The sequence below is a fragment of the Tarenaya hassleriana genome, unplaced genomic scaffold (genome assembly GCF_000463585.1).
Source record: "Tarenaya hassleriana unplaced genomic scaffold, ASM46358v1 Cleome2, whole genome shotgun sequence".
NCBI classification, from domain to species: domain Eukaryota; kingdom Viridiplantae; phylum Streptophyta; class Magnoliopsida; order Brassicales; family Cleomaceae; genus Tarenaya; species Tarenaya hassleriana.
Window position 1 is genome coordinate 8,796,523 of NW_010965372.1, and position 15,242 is coordinate 8,811,764.

A 15,242-nucleotide genomic window follows, 5' to 3' on the forward strand; every position below is an offset into this window, starting at 1 on the left:
ATCTGTCAGATTTTTTTTTATATATAATACGAAATTTCACCGAATTTTCGATTCAACTATATTTTTTCAGGAGAATCCTCACCATATTCTTCTCATCATTGCCACAATAATAAAGCAATCAAAACGCCTTGGGACATAGTCTTGTCCCACCAGAAACTTTCTCTTCGGTCACATTTTTCTCGGTAACCAAACACTACTCGGAAAAAGAATAAAACACTGCTGGGAAATTTTCCCTGGAAATGGAACAGAATTCGCGTTACAGAAACCGGACAGAAAGAAAGCTCATCGGTCAGTGAACGACAAAATTTTGCAGGGCTTTTATTGGGCCGTGTTATATTTTGATTGTATGGGCTTTAATCAAGACCACGTTAAATAGACTAATAGTAATTGGGTCTACACGTGCGAGTCACGTGTCCATCGTGTTCTCTGATTCAAAACCCTACTTAGGGTTCCAAAGCTCTCTCTATTTCTGCCTTTAGCTTTCGCCATTCCGCAGCCTCTGTTCATCCCGGATAAGACCCCCGAGGTAAAATTCCGATTTCTTTCACCGAATCTTAGAGCCACTCTTCCCTGAATTTATCTCTGAAGTCATAAGTTTTGCCTTGTTACTCTGTGGTTTTCTAGGGTTTAGGCATCTGTTCGTCGCGGCGAAGATGGTGACGGCGAAGAAGACGGTATGCTTTCTCGATGTAATCTTAAAACCTCAGATTTTTTCTCCGGATTTGGAGATTCTGATTCTGGAATACGGGATTTCGGGGAATAATTGCAGAAGAAGTCCCATGAGGGAATCAACAGCAGATTGGCCCTGGTGATGAAGAGTGGCAAGTACACCCTAGGGTACAAATCCGTTCTTAAATCCCTTCGCAGCTCCAAAGGTACTGCGTTTTTTTTTTCTCGTCTGTGTTGGATTCATTTGCTTCGCGTTATGAACATGTCGTGGGTTTATGATGATTGTACTTCGACTTGGGTTGTGTAGGTAAGTTGATACTTATATCCAACAACTGCCCACCGTTGCGGAGGTCAGAGATTGAGTACTATGCCATGCTTGCTAAAGTTGGAGTTCACCACTACAATGGAAGTAAGTGATTCTTGTGTTCTTAGTGTTATCTCCTTTGATGTCTCTGTTGGATTATCTGCTTAACTACAATGGAAGTAAGTGATTCTTGTGTTCTTAATTGTTGTCTCCTTTAATGTTCTTCTTTGATTTCTATGCTGAATTATTTGCTTGTCTGCTGCACTATTCGAACATAGTGGCATCTAAGTAGTTGGTTGGGCATTGCAGTCAACATGTCAGTGTATTTGCTAGTTCTTTTCCACTTTGCTCTGAATCCATACCGATATAGAAACATCTACCCTCGTTTTAGTATCAGTTAATTTCCTAGACTTGTGTGTAAGAAACATGACAAACACATGTTTTATTCAGATTCTTGGGGTATATGTATGTTTGTATTGCATAGCTTTATACTATTGACTATTGAGAAATGAGAATGCTCCCCTTTTGTTTTACTACGTGTCAGATGTTATTCCTGGCCAAGATTCAAGAATTCAGTTTAGTTTGCCAAAAACTTGGAAATGTCTTTTTGTTTTGGCTTGTGACCATTTTTTTGGTTTTTCTTTTTGTTCACAGACAATGTTGATTTGGGTACTGCCTGCGGGAAATACTTCCGTGTGTCGTGTCTCAGCATCGTCGATCCAGGTACCCTCTTTGCTCCATAATCCATTCGATCTGAAAACATCCTGTTGGATACACAAACGTATATGAATGAATGTACTCATCTCCTGGTAATTGCTAATTATTTCAGGTGACTCTGACATCATTAAGGCACTTCCTGGTGATCAGTGATTCGAGCTTGTCTTGATTTTGCCCTATTTATCTCTTTTGTTCATGCAACATTACATTAGTGTGTTTCTCCATGGTTTCCCCTCCCGATTATGTCTGGAATTCTCACACTTTTGTGGCAGTCCTTTGATCCGAACTCATGTCCCGGACAGCAGTTAAATGAACGACTTTCTATTTATAACTTAGGTATCCGACACATGTCCTATTTGATGAGTGGTCGATTTAGTTATCTGGGCTCTCTATTACCGAGAAATCATTCTGCAACATGAGTCTGGTATTGTGTCTCATTGCGGTCCGACGAGGGTAGAGTTCGCCGCTCTAGTTGACGTCGTTCGAAGATGGAGGGGCTGTCTAGTGCGGTGAGTAGCATGGGATTGTGTTCTACCATTGAATCTCAGCCGTTCATCAAGCGTTTTGCGTTCCTTTTTTTTATTTGTTTCATTTCTGAATTTGAATCTCCAAAGTCAAACTCACAGATCTTTTGTATTCGGTAATAATTTTTGCTTAATTGGACCTTCAACCTATTTAAGTGGTTCGGATTGAAATTCTTTTATAGGGAAAATAATATTTTTTGAAAAAAGTTTTTCCTTTTTTACATTTCTTAGTCAACAATTCTTTCTCATGCAAAAGTCTATATAAAGAATCGTGTAGCAAATAATGGGTTTTCATATATTGTAATTTCTTAATGGTGTCGGCGCAATGCCTTGGATTGCTTAAGCTTCTCATAACAGGGATGGAATGGAGCAAAATATCCAAGAGAGAGAAAAGAATATAGACGTATAGGTCATGAATGAGATCACCAAACATAATTATGTTTTTTTTTATAATTAAGATGGTTCCCCGAACTTTCGGTCCAACTACATCCATTCTACATTCGGGATCAGTCTTTGTATATAGACCATTTTGATTCAGAAATTACATCTTTCTCCACCAATAGAATCGAAACCAATACTTTGATAATGACTTTATCACCTCTCAACCATTGGACCACCAATTGTTGGATAAACACGATTCGGGTTATTATTGTGTATTATGACAAATTAACTATACTTATAACTTACCAGACTAAACCATATGATATTATGGTTAATTAATTAGACAACCATCTGATTGGTTAACTGACGGAATGGAATGGTTGTTTTTTTCAATCATATATTATAATATAAAATTTCAAATATAATTAATTTTTTGAAGTTTTAGTATGGAAAACTTTTTAAAGGATTCCTAAATTGGAAATGCAAAAAGGAGGAGGAATGACTACGATATTTTGAATTTCTAATATGTTATACAATTCTAGTAACCAGATACAATGAGGGTATCAATATCAACACACGTTATATTTATTCCACACACATGCATATATAAAGGTACAAGTAATATCTAAACTAGAACCAAATTAAACTAACACTTTGGTTGTTTGAATCATGGGATGAAACCTTGGGGCTCTTCTTGGGTTTCCAAAACTTCCAAGTTCTTTTGTTCTCCGCAACATTTTCCTCACCCTTTGCAGCCTTCTTCTTCCTCGTCTTCTCCTTATAAATACCCTTCATTGCGTAAACCTCAACCAAATCCGTCGTCCCTAAGCCACCGCCCCCGTACATTTTCCGATCTGAAAACGAGAGAGAGAGATTGCTTTTGAGGGTATGAGAATTATATATTATGGGGTTTCAAGAGAGGGGTATGGGGAGGTATATATAGGAGTGTGGATACGGGAAGCTACATGGAACTTTCATTTCGGTAATTGTTAGGCACCACAACGTGATTTTTCTTTTAGTTTATTTTAGAAATTAATAAATATATAGAAATAAAAAAAAAGATTTATTTTGCTTGGACAGAAAGGTACTGATTCTGCAACATACGTGTGGCCGAAGCAATCCCCGCCAAAGAGGAAGGCACAAGGAAATGAATCCTAGTAAATATTTTGTATTATCACTCAAAATAACAGATGATTACGATATATATTTCATAACTATTAAACTTGACATTCTAGTTGGATAACTTCATCGTGTTTTATTGTTTTTAGTTTTATTTTTATTTAATTTATCCTTGAATCCTAAATAAAAAATGATAAACCCTAAATCTGAAATTACAAACCAATTCTGAACTTAAAATCATAACTCTAAAACTTGACATTTAAGTGTTTTTTACCAAATAACAAAAAATTAAAAATTTCTTTGAAAATAAGTTTTTTTTACCAATTTTAAAATGAATCCAAAATGAACAGAAATAAAATCAAATCGAACCAAAGTTAATATAAAATCGAATGGTTATAATTTTTCTACAACAAAAATAACTGAATTTGAATATAATCTAACCGAATCCGAACCAAATTAAATCTGAAATAGTCAACGGCAAAACCCAAAAATAACAAAATTAGAATAGGGCGGTAAGAAGAAAAGTCATGTATATATTATATTTGAATATAAATACGATTTACATATAAAATAACAGAAAATATATAAAAGTAAATGTTTTTCCAATAATTCGATTTGAAATACAACATTAAATGAAATGACTATAATTTTTGTGGAACCATAAAATACGATCCGAAAAGATAACTGCACCGAAATTCGAATAGAAATCTAAAATCCCAAAATTTATAATTCAAATTTGTTGCTTCTAAACTCACCATTAAATTATAAAAAATATCATTTTCTACGTAAGAAACGAAAAAAACGGAGATCAAAATCTATAACCGAAAAAAAATATAATAACCTTGAATGGTGATGGTTTTTATTTTGGATTTTTGGTTTTAGTTTTTTATTTTCAGATTTTAGTTTTTTATTTTTGACTTTTATAGTTTTTACAGTTTTTTGAAAACTTGATAGATAGAAATAACATTTTAGTTTTTGGTTTTAGATTTTATATTTAAAAATTACAAAATAGGGATTTTAGTATTAAAACAAAAATCATATTTATTAATACTAGTAATAACAATATAAGATGGCTACAATATATATTTTGAATAATGAAATTTGAATTACATACTTTAAATTATTTAACCTTTTTCAAAAAAAATATGAGTTATGGTAAAAATTGTAAGAATATTATATTTATATAGCATGGTTATAATGTGAAATTATTTTTAAAACCATGGATATTTTTGTTTTTTAAATAATTTATATAATTATTTTTTTTAATAAAAAAAAGTCTAATAAAAAATCTCTAAAATTTACAAAAGAGTGATTGTTGTCAATCCCTAGTCGTTGGTTTTTATGTTATATTCTTAAAAAATTGATTTTTCAGGTATTTAGAAAAACTGAAATAAAAAAATCATGATTCAAAATTTTTTTAGTTTTTTAATTTTCAAAAACTGGAAAAATCACTTCCAGTCAAAGCCAATATATAAACTTTAGCATCAGGAATAGGCAGCGCAGTGATAGTTGATAGATTTTACGACAAATCCAATTGGTGCATTGTTCTTCAGAAAACCTCATGAAGGATTCTAGACCGGCCGATCTTGATCTCCTGGAATCGAAACCCGGGTTCAAACTCGATTATACTTTGAGATACAAATCTGTTTGTTGTTTTTCAATTGGTTGCCTACCCCTGTAATCGAAGAATCGTTGGATCGAACGCTTTTTTTTTCGTGTTTGAGGGGGAAGAGATAGTGAGACGTTTCTCTCCTTTTGCTTGTATGGTCTGCAGCTGAGGGGTTTAAAGCTATGTAACATTGATAGTAGAATCAGCATAAACTGTGTTGTCTGAATGTAATTTGTATGAAAAGAAAAGTTGTTGATTGCAAATCTCAGGTTTTGCCATTCGAGTGAGAATATATAATGCTCCTGCGTTGTGTAGATGTCCATCTATTTTGTGAGTGAATACTCGAACCCACGGGTTTTGCCGGTACCTATTCCGCTGGAATCTAGAATTCGAGAGCCCGAGCCGCAGTTGAGTGTGATCGCTGGTTCACATTGGCCGGATCGGGGGTTTGAAGAGTGTCCCTTTAAAACAAAAAATATATATATATAGAGAAAAATGAAACACCAAACACGATGTCGATGCGGGACCTAAAGGCGTGGGCCTAAATTGTTCACAATAAAACTATTGTGGTAAATTCGGATAATTAATCAAATAATGTGGACTAATTATGAATAGCAGTAATTGGTCTCAATCTGCGGAAACCCTAAATCTGGCTCTCGTTCGTGTCACGGATTGACAGTCCCGAGCTCTTCACCTGCTTCGCGTCTCTTCTGGATTTTGTGAGCTTCCTTTTGTTCTTTGCCTCTATGATGTGAATTTATCTGGTTTTCATATTTAGATCCTAATCTTTGGGTTAATATTGGTTTTTTAAGCTTGAGATGACATATATTGTTAGTTGTCGCGATTTTGAATCTGAAGCTTGAATCAGGATGTTTTTCGTTATTGAACGGTTTAGAGTTGATGATGCTTTCCTGTGTTCGTGTTTGGTTATAGAAAAAGTTTCAGAATGTTCATTTGAATTAATAGTTTTGGTTCCCGGGATGCAATTTCTTCTGCAGATTTATGGAGGCGTAGCTCATGATTTTGGATGCATTAAGAACTATCAGTTGTTCAAGGGCTCGAAATCTTCCACTTTTGCGTTTGGGTTGTGGTTTTGATTCGGTAACCTTAAGTAAGATGCGAGAAATCAAAGTAAAGGGTAACGCCAGGGATTTGGCGAATTCAGCTGACGAAGAGGCTGTATCCGTAAGAGATGATGAGAGATCTTCGTCTTTGAGCGTGAAATCAACCCCCGAAATCGAAAAGAAGTATGTTCATCGCGTTTACGATGCAATCGCTCCCCATTTCAGCTCCACACGGTTTGCTAAGTGGCCAAAAGTCGCTGCATTTCTCGAGTCGTTGCCTTCTGGATCTGTGGTTCTGGATGCAGGATGTGGCAATGGAAAGTATTTGGGCTTAAACCCAAAATGCTTTTTCATAGGTTGTGATATAAGTGATCCACTTATAAGAATCTGTTCGGATAAAGGCCATGAGGTTCTGGTCGCAGATGCCGTGAATCTTCCTTACAGAAACGGTTTTGGTGATGCAGCTATCTCTATAGCGGTTTTGCATCACTTGAGCACAGAGAGCAGAAGGAAGAAAGCCGTTGAAGAACTAGTTCGTGTGGTTAAGACCGGCGGTTTTGTTCTTATCACGGTTTGGGCCGCAGAGCAAGAAGACAAGTCCTTGCTCACCAAATGGACACCATTGTCACCAAAGTATGTTGAGGAATGGGTTGGACCGGGCAGTCCAATGAACAGCCCTCGTGTTCGTAACAACCCATGCTTCAGCCTCGAGAGCATTCCCGAGACCGAGGAAGGATCGAGAGAGCAAAAGGTCGAGAATTTGAGCGAAGGGTCAGTGGAAGAAATGAAAAGGAATCAGCAAGAGTATTTCGTTCCATGGCATTTACCGTACCATAGAGCCGAAGTAAGCGGTGCTTCTGCATGTGCGCTTGCGAGTGGGCTCGCTAAGAAAGACGATAGAAAGGGAGCTGTTGTATACAACCGATACTATCATGTTTTCAGCGAAGGCGAGCTCGAAAGGTATGTAGATTTTCTTCTAATTTTGCTTCGGGTTAAGATTGAAATCACAATTGGATTGTGCAAAGCTTGTCCTGATTAGAGGAACTAATATTAGTTTATGTTGTGGTTTGTTAAGGACATGGAAACTATTAGGTTTTCAGGATACTGGAGAGTTCGTATTTTTATCGGAATTTTATGCATCTTCAGAAATCTGAAAATCTTCTGAACATGATATCGGAACACAGACAAACTAGTTAAATCCGAAACATTTTGAACATCAAGATTCAGACTCAAAGACTGAATCAAAACCATGTTTGCAATAGTATTCCAAGTACGTAGTATGTAGCTGACCTCTGAAATTCAGTTACTCGGATTCTCGGTGTGATTTGCATTTGAATGTGTGTTTCGAATTCCGATTCTCTCTTCAAGATTCATAACTTTTTTGTTCCTTTTTAATTTGAGAATCCATTTCAGGTTGGCATCAGGAATAGGCAGCGCAGTGATAGTTGATAGATTTTACGACAAATCCAATTGGTGCATTGTTCTTCAGAAAACCTCATGAAGGATTCTAGACCGGCCGATCTTGATCTCCTGGAATCGAAACCCGGGTTCAAACTCGATTATACTTTGAGATACAAATCTGTTTGTTGTTTTTCAATTGGTTGCCTACCCCTGTAATCGAAGAATCGTTGGATCGAACGCTTTTTTTTTCGTGTTTGAGGGGGAAGAGATAGTGAGACGTTTCTCTCCTTTTGCTTGTATGGTCTGCAGCTGAGGGGTTTAAAGCTATGTAACATTGATAGTAGAATCAGCATAAACTGTGTTGTCTGAATGTAATTTGTATGAAAAGAAAAGTTGTTGATTGCAAATCTCAGGTTTTGCCATTCGAGTGAGAATATATAATGCTCCTGCGTTGTGTAGATGTCCATCTATTTTGTGAGTGAATACTCGAACCCACGGGTTTTGCCGGTACCTATTCCGCTGGAATCTAGAATTCGAGAGCCCGAGCCGCAGTTGAGTGTGATCGCTGGTTCACATTGGCCGGATCGGGGGTTTGAGTTTGGTTCCGTTCGATCGGTTATCCAATCTCGCGAGTAACTTGGGGAGAGGCTGTGTGCGTGCTGAGGCGAGGCTTGCAAGAGAGGTGGCGAATACTAGCAACCGGCGATCCTCGTCGAGGGGCTGGTTAGGGGTTAGATTTCCGAATGTGACAGAGAAATTCAAGACTAGAAACCTCCACGATAAGTCCATAATGATTCCGATGAGAAGCATATGAAAAGTTTTTTTTTTTACAAATGCTTCTTTTTATTGCATCAACAATTCAATCTGTGCTGATTTTTCGTTCTTCAAAATACCCTAAACCACTGCCTAAACACCTGCCTTTGTTCTTCGTCCTGTGGCAGTAAACACCAAAGCCATCCCTAAAACCCTAAACCCTCCACGCTCCGACATCCAAACAAATGCACTATTAGAACATCAATCTACGTCTATGATTTCCGTACCTTGCGTTTGCCCGCTTCTGCTCGCACCTCTGCTACGAACCCACCGGCTCCGGGGGGAGAACAGCTGCCGAACAAATGAATGGCGCGTTCTGAACAGATCATTTTGTCCTCTAAATGAACCCAGATCGAATAATCCGCCATCATCTAAAGAATCTTCAGAGTCTGAGTCCAAATCGTCGTCTTCGTCATCATGGTGATCGTAAACATCGTTGTAGGGCTCGATCACATAATCTCCCAGGACCATCGCCCCGGGTGTAGAGGATATTATAGTGCTTATCACGTCGCTTCTCTCTCTCTCAAACTCCAGCTCCTTCCACTTCTCTTCCAGAACAGGGTCTACGGCTCGAGGGCGAGCCCTCGGGTGAACGGCCTTGACATGTTTCTGGAGCTGTTTGTAGCTTCCAACAAAAGTACAGTTGTCTTGCAAACACGCCCTTTTCTTGGAGTTGAGATATTTCCGAGCATCTTCATCAACGGTCCAACCTTTCACCTGACCACGACAAAATGGACACAAGAGCTGAGGTGGCGTTTCGGTCTTCTCCTCTTTGGTGTAGGCCTTCTTGTACTGCTCTAGACAATTGGAGAAACGGCTGCTAGTTTCACACATGTAAGGTCGGCATCCTTTGTGGTAAGACGAACAGAGGAGCAGGACCGTGTTGTGGGGAATTTCCAGACAGACGGGACATGTCACACCCTTCCACGCTTTTCTCTTCAGACCTTTCCCGTGTTTCCCCGAGCGGTTTCCTTTCCTAATACCACCCTTCTTGATTCGGTACGGATTCGCCTGATTGGGGAGAGATCCAGATTTGCATCCGTCTGTCTTAACTTTCCCCATCTGCGGGTCGAATCTATTGCATCAAAGACATTCAGAAGTCAAGAAGAGAGATAGAAGCTGCGGAGTGAAGATCAAGACATGTTTCCAACAATAGTAAAATCACAGGGCAGGGCATACACAAAAACAACAGAAAAAAAATAAAACATTTCCCATGTTTCAGAATCAATTGCCAACGCTCTTTCCCACAATCTGAACCAAACACAAAATTAAAATGAAACAGAGCATCACCTGAAGTTTCAGATTTAAAATGATAGTTCCACGAATACATTTTATGCCACTGTTGTTAATGATATCACAATTTAATCCGAGACAGTGTCATGAGCCTACCGTGATTCAGAAAGGCCCAGATATAACGTCTCAACTAATAACCGACAAAGAGACAGTTTTCATGCGTATGAGATTCGTCCCAACACACTTCAACCCCAGAAATCGAACAAGGTTCTGAATTACTCTTCAGTCAGTGCAGAATCCTTACCTTGCCCTAAACACAAACCTACCCAAACTCAACCCATCATACACGATCTGCCAGAAGTCGAAGAAAACTCCGAAAACATTGGCACAAACAGAATTTTCCTGGGATTTGCCTGCACAGGAACTTCGAACAGAACAATCTTGGATAATACAGCAAGAGAAATGCCAAAAATAAGACAAACAACCACAAAAATAGACGAGTTTTCGGATAAGAAAAGAAACGTGATCACTTCAAACACCTAAAACTCCATTGCTAGATTCTTACTCTTACACGAAACCCCTTGGACAATGTATCGGGTCTCCCGCATGAACATCGTAAAAACAATATAACATCGATTCCACAAGTGTGTTCTAGGTTCAAAGTGAATTTAAAACTAGAAATCTGCAAATTGAAGAGCAGCATAAAATCATAAAAGCAGGATCCATCAATTAAAACACTGTATGAGAACGACCAGCCTAAGACAAAAAATAAAACAAAACATCAAATTTATCTACTTCAGCTAAACATTTCGAAATGCTCAAAACTTGTACAGAAATAAAATGCCCAATTCACACAGGATAAGAATTCAATTCCTCCATATCATCATCTATAACGCAAACGATTGAAAAATTCGCCAGGAAAAAAAAAAGCCCAACGCAAAAACTTTCATGATTTAAGAGCTTCAAACAACCAAAACCCCACTCGTAAGAATCGATCGATACACGGCGAGCACGAGAAACACTCGGAAGGAACTCCAGAAGACAGGAGACTGGCTAATCTAGGAATAGATCGACATGACACGAGATCGAAGAAGCTTACCGGGAGAATCGGAAGCGAAAGAGGAGTGGAGGTTGCAGTTGCGTCGACGATGGTAAAAAAAGAAAGACCGATTTTCATTTTTTTTATAAAGGCGTTTGCTGCACGCTTCTCCACGACAGCTCAGCCCATTTTCCCTCACAGGCCCAATCTCGGCTCCTCTACCGTACCGAAACCGAAAATTTTGATATATTTTTCGAATGGACGGTATTTTTTAAAATAATTAAAATTTTCGAAACTAAGCCGAATTTAGAAAAAAAAATCCAAAAAAATCAATTTTTTTAATAAAAGACAAACCCGAATGAAATCGAACCGAATAAAATATTATATAATAACTAATTATACAAATTTTATAGAATAAAAAAACCAAACCAAATAATTACCGAACCAAATCTGAACCAAATACCGAAACATTTACCTAGTTTTTCATATACATTATCTCTATATAAATCAATAGTATGGTGTCGCGAGCACCCGGAAAATATTTAGAAGAAGACCATCTGAATACGGATCCCATATTTGAATCCAATTTTGAATAACAAGAAATGCAGGACGAGAAAATCAAAATAAAATAAAATTTTTTAAATTTATTCTACAAATCAGTACTAATTGTAGCGGGATTATTAATATCAGCAAAGAGAATAAGAAAAATGTTCGTCTACATATTATTAAATATAGAAAAATGGTCAAAAATAATTGGCTTGTATTTAACACACAACACAAGTTTCTATATTCAGTTTCTGATATTAGGGGTGATTACAGGTCGGATATCCGAAAATTTGAAAGTATCCGAATCCGAATCCGAATATCTCGAATTATATATTTTATTATCCGAACTCATATCCGTGAAGTCAGATATCTAAACTAAAAAAACCCGTGAGATAATTACCGGGTACCTGCGAAAACACAAATCCGAATATTTATAATTATTTTCAATTAATTTTTTAAAATATATTTATATATACATATTCAAAATCATTCAAAATCAATTTAAATTGTATTTATATCCAAAATAAATTTATTTTTAAAAAAATACATCATAAATATATCCAATAATATCTATATAATCATTAATATCAAATAAAATAACACACAATCTAATAAAAAATCTAAAATTTAAAGAATAATTTTTTTATTATCCGGATATATGCGGGTATCCGTAAGATAATATCAATTATCCGAATCCGAACTCGAAAATTCGGGTATTCTAATATTAATAGCCGATCTCGTATCTCATTCTCTCGAATATCCGAAAATTCAGATATCCAAACTACGGATTAGATCGGATATCCGAAATTCGGGTTTTTTTTTTGCCCACCCTATCTGAAACATTTGTTTTTTTTTCTTTGTTCAATTTATATATATATATAAATTATGGTGCTAGTGAACAACCGAAAGGTCATGGCCCAACTAGGATCGTTGGGCCTATATTTTCACCTATGCACCCTAAATAATCCAAATCTTTTCACACAATTAATTATTTCCCGTATATTATATATATATATATATATATATATATATATTATATAAATTATGTTGTACAAAAGACTCAAGAAAACAACCTAGGGGTAAAATAAAAATAAAAATAAAATCTGATTTTTCTTGGAGAAGAGAAAAGAGGCTGTTGTTTCTTCATTCGTTTCGTTCCTCCAAGTATCCCGAAAATACAGAGAGAAAATTGTTCGCCTCCCTTCTTCAACCCGTATCTGTCCTTCCTCCGCTGCCCATCGCAAAAACCCTAATTTCCTCTTTCTTACCTCTTTTCTGAAAACCCTAATTTCCTCTCTCAATCCCTTCTTCTCCCGTCGTTCTTCCCATCCCCACCCCGTCTCTGCTCGAAAACCTGTTTCCCTTTTTGCTTTCTTTCCCTCCGTGGGGAAGAAGCCATTGTTTCGATTGAGCGATTGCATTCGCGAAACTCCTGGGTCCTGCGTGTGAGCGAGCCATCTCTCTCTGGGTTAGGGTTTTGCCGTTTTCCCTCTCTCCTGGCGTCGTTTGGGTTTCCGCGGTTCTCGTTCTCCTAATGCTGTGTTGAACGATATCTGCACCGTCTCGAACCCTAGGGCCTAGGCTGATTAGATATCAAGAGTGGTGATCATATACGTAGATATATGCTTTGCTGTTAGGGTTTCTGATTAAGGCGATTGAACTGTGGCGCAATCACTGTAATTTTCGGCGCGGCATTTGCATTTCATTGTTGAACTGTGTTATAGGTGCGAAGAAGGCTCCGATAATATATCCCTTCCCCCACCCCCATTGCATAATAAATAGGTGGGTGGATTCTTCGTTTGTCTCTCGTTTCTTCACAAGGATGAGGGTCTAGTATGAGTTTTGAACATCTTCTAATCCATCTGTGCGAGAGATAGAGGTGTAGAGGTTCTTCACATCTCCTTATCCTCTGTTCCATGAGATTCAGGATCTACAAAATTCATTCCGATTCGTGGGTAGATTGCAGTCGTGTTTGAGTGGCTGATTGGTGAATTCATTCCTTGGCCTTAACAGAAGTAAGTGACTGGATGAAAGAGAGAGCTAGGATAAGTTAGACCAGTTGTGCATCTTGGCGTCTTCTACCGGAAGAAAAACCTTTGTTTTCTCCCTGGGGGTTCAAGGAATTCCAGAGAAGTGTTCTTCTTTCTTTATTCTTATAATGTACAGCCCTCATAATGGCAGGAAGTGAACCCTCGTTAGCTCCTGAATGGTTGAGAACTGCAGGGAGTGCTTCTGTAGGCGGGAGTTCGAACCACCACGCTGTATCATCTTCTTCTCATTCAGGTATGCTTGATTCATCTTATTGACTTTTGGGGGAGATGTGTATTATTTTAGGTTGATTTAGATTCTTTGTTCATTTTAATCATGTTTGGTTTCTTGGATAGCATTGATGGTGATTTTATTTTCTTTTTCTTGGTTAGATTCTGCTTCTTTGCCGCACAATAGAAGGAATAGGAATTCTAGGATCAAAGGTGATATCGATACAATTCGGTCCCCTTTTCTGGATCGGTCTTCTTCCGCTGATTCCCGGAGGGGTTCTAGTAATGGGTCTGCAAAACATGCATATAGTAGTTTCAACTTTAGTAGGAGTCATCGAGAAAAGGATCGTAGCAGGGAGAAAGATAGGTCAAGCTATGTGGATCCGTGGGACAATGACACTCTCCCTCTTGGAAGCGTCTTGACTGGTAGGGATCAGGAGCAATTGAGGCGATCACATTCAATGATAACAAGGAAACAGGGTGATCACCTGTCTCGAGGGTCTGCAGTGGGCTTGAAAACTGCTGGTGGCCATACTAACGTCTACAACGGAAATGGTATTCTTCCTGGACCTATAGGCAATAGCTTTCAGAAAACCGGTTTTGATAAGGATTTCCCTTCGCTTGGAGCTGAAGATAGGCATGGGGGATCAGATGTTGTAAGAGTCTCATCCCCTGGCCTTATTTCTGCTGTTCAGAGCTTGCCTGTTGGTACCTCAGCCTTGATTGGTGGGGAAGGATGGACATCTGCTTTGGTTGAGGTGCCTAGTGTTATTGAGAAGAGTGGCACCGGGTCATTATCTTCCCCTCAAGGTAGTGTTGCTACCTCAGGTACTTTAACGGGAACTACTAGTCTTAACATGGCTGAAGCACTGGTGCAGGCTCCAGCCAGAACTCGTACACCACCCCAGGTAAGGGTGGCAATACATGCATGGTTTGCGTAGCTATTTTGCAACATATTTTGTCTGCTTCTCTAAATTATTATTATGATTTTCAGGGATCTGTAAAGACACAAAGACTGGAGGAAAGGACTATTAAGCAATCAAGGCAGTTAATACCAGTTGTACCTTCAGCACCAAAGGGTTTGGTACGAATCTTTGCTTTAGAAATCTTATTGCCCCCTTTTTATTCCGGGTTATCTTCAATATCTTTTGGTCGATTTCTCAGATTCTGAATTCTTCTGATAAATCAAAGCCCAAACAAGTGGTTCGAGTTGGTGAAATTGGTCATGCTGCTTCAAGAAATGCCCAACAACAGTCCTCTGCACTGCTCAATAGTTTCCAGTCGAATCCCGGTGGGCAGATCAAGCCTGACACATCAAAGAAGCTACTGGTTCTCAAACCTGCTAGAGAAAATGGTGTCCCTGCTATTAAAGAATTTTCAAGTCCCAGCAATAACACCAACACCCGAGCCGCTACTACCCAGCTTCTGACTGTTGCTCCCTGCTCCCAATCTGTGTCGGTGAGAAGTACAAATAGCCCAAAGGAGACCAAGGGAGTGTCTTTGAACATGATATCAGGGCAAACCGTTGAGAAAAGGCCTTCCTCTGCTCAAACACAGAGCAGGAA

General features: G+C 38.2%; 4 protein-coding genes across 6 annotated transcripts in view; 3 read left to right on the forward strand and 1 right to left on the reverse strand.

Annotated features, from left to right (window-relative positions):
* The first annotated feature begins 426 nt into the window (after positions 1 to 426).
* On the forward strand, positions 427 to 2,029 carry LOC104813128 (putative 60S ribosomal protein L30-1). The gene is made up of 6 exons (XM_010540658.2): positions 427 to 526; positions 625 to 674; positions 770 to 875; positions 977 to 1,078; positions 1,628 to 1,696; positions 1,803 to 2,029. Exons 2-6 carry the CDS (start codon positions 654 to 656, stop codon positions 1,841 to 1,843), a joined length of 339 nt encoding a protein of 112 aa, XP_010538960.1. The 5' UTR covers positions 427 to 526; positions 625 to 653; the 3' UTR covers positions 1,844 to 2,029.
* A 3,893-nt stretch (positions 2,030 to 5,922) lies between these two features.
* LOC104813129 (alkylated DNA repair protein alkB homolog 8) lies at positions 5,923 to 8,158 on the forward strand. The gene is made up of 3 exons (XM_010540659.1): positions 5,923 to 6,042; positions 6,322 to 7,347; positions 7,801 to 8,158. Exons 2-3 carry the CDS (start codon positions 6,341 to 6,343, stop codon positions 7,886 to 7,888), a joined length of 1,095 nt encoding a protein of 364 aa, XP_010538961.1. The 5' UTR covers positions 5,923 to 6,042; positions 6,322 to 6,340; the 3' UTR covers positions 7,889 to 8,158.
* A 410-nt stretch (positions 8,159 to 8,568) lies between these two features.
* Positions 8,569 to 11,001, reverse strand: LOC104813130. 3 transcript variants are annotated; one of them, XM_010540662.1, is made up of 3 exons: positions 10,934 to 11,001; positions 10,139 to 10,247; positions 8,569 to 9,676 (listed from the first exon to the last, which is right to left on the reverse strand). In XM_010540662.1, exon 3 carries the CDS (start codon positions 9,661 to 9,663, stop codon positions 8,803 to 8,805), a length of 861 nt encoding a protein of 286 aa, XP_010538964.1. In that variant the 5' UTR covers positions 9,664 to 9,676; positions 10,139 to 10,247; positions 10,934 to 11,001; the 3' UTR covers positions 8,569 to 8,802. The 3 variants fall into 3 exon arrangements, with proteins under 3 accessions (XP_010538964.1, XP_010538962.1, XP_010538963.1); XM_010540660.1 differs by having other exon boundaries at positions 10,139 to 10,258; positions 10,934 to 10,973; XM_010540661.1 differs by lacking the exon at positions 10,139 to 10,247 and having other exon boundaries at positions 10,934 to 10,982.
* Positions 11,002 to 12,538: 1,537 nt separating this feature from the next.
* The window catches only part of LOC104813131, a 3,772-nt gene continuing 1,068 nt past the window's right edge, over positions 12,539 to 15,242 (forward strand). Inside the window, exons 1-4 of the mRNA XM_010540663.2 lie at positions 12,539 to 13,702; positions 13,840 to 14,585; positions 14,672 to 14,761; positions 14,842 to 15,239. Of these exons, the coding sequence (XP_010538965.1) occupies positions 13,594 to 13,702; positions 13,840 to 14,585; positions 14,672 to 14,761; positions 14,842 to 15,239 (1,343 nt within the window). The 5' untranslated portion in view covers positions 12,539 to 13,593. The remainder of the gene's footprint in view (positions 13,703 to 13,839; positions 14,586 to 14,671; positions 14,762 to 14,841; positions 15,240 to 15,242) is intronic.

Bases quoted from the DNA above. Each gene is read 5' to 3' on its own strand.
- LOC104813130 (XM_010540662.1), bottom strand. From the start codon at position 9,663: ATGGGGAAAGTTAAGACAGACGGATGCAAATCTGGATCTCTCCCCAAT.
- LOC104813128 (XM_010540658.2), top strand. From the start codon at position 654: ATGGTGACGGCGAAGAAGACG. The intron at 876-976 runs GTACTGCGTTTT...TGGGTTGTGTAG, and splicing joins ATCCCTTCGCAGCTCCAAAG to GTAAGTTGATACTTATATCC. The intron at 1,079-1,627 runs GTAAGTGATTCT...TTTTGTTCACAG, and splicing joins AGTTCACCACTACAATGGAA to ACAATGTTGATTTGGGTACT.
- LOC104813129 (XM_010540659.1), top strand. From the start codon at position 6,341: ATGATTTTGGATGCATTAAGAACTATCAGTTGTTCAAGGGCTCGAAAT. The intron at 7,348-7,800 runs GTATGTAGATTT...AATCCATTTCAG, and splicing joins AGCGAAGGCGAGCTCGAAAG to GTTGGCATCAGGAATAGGCA.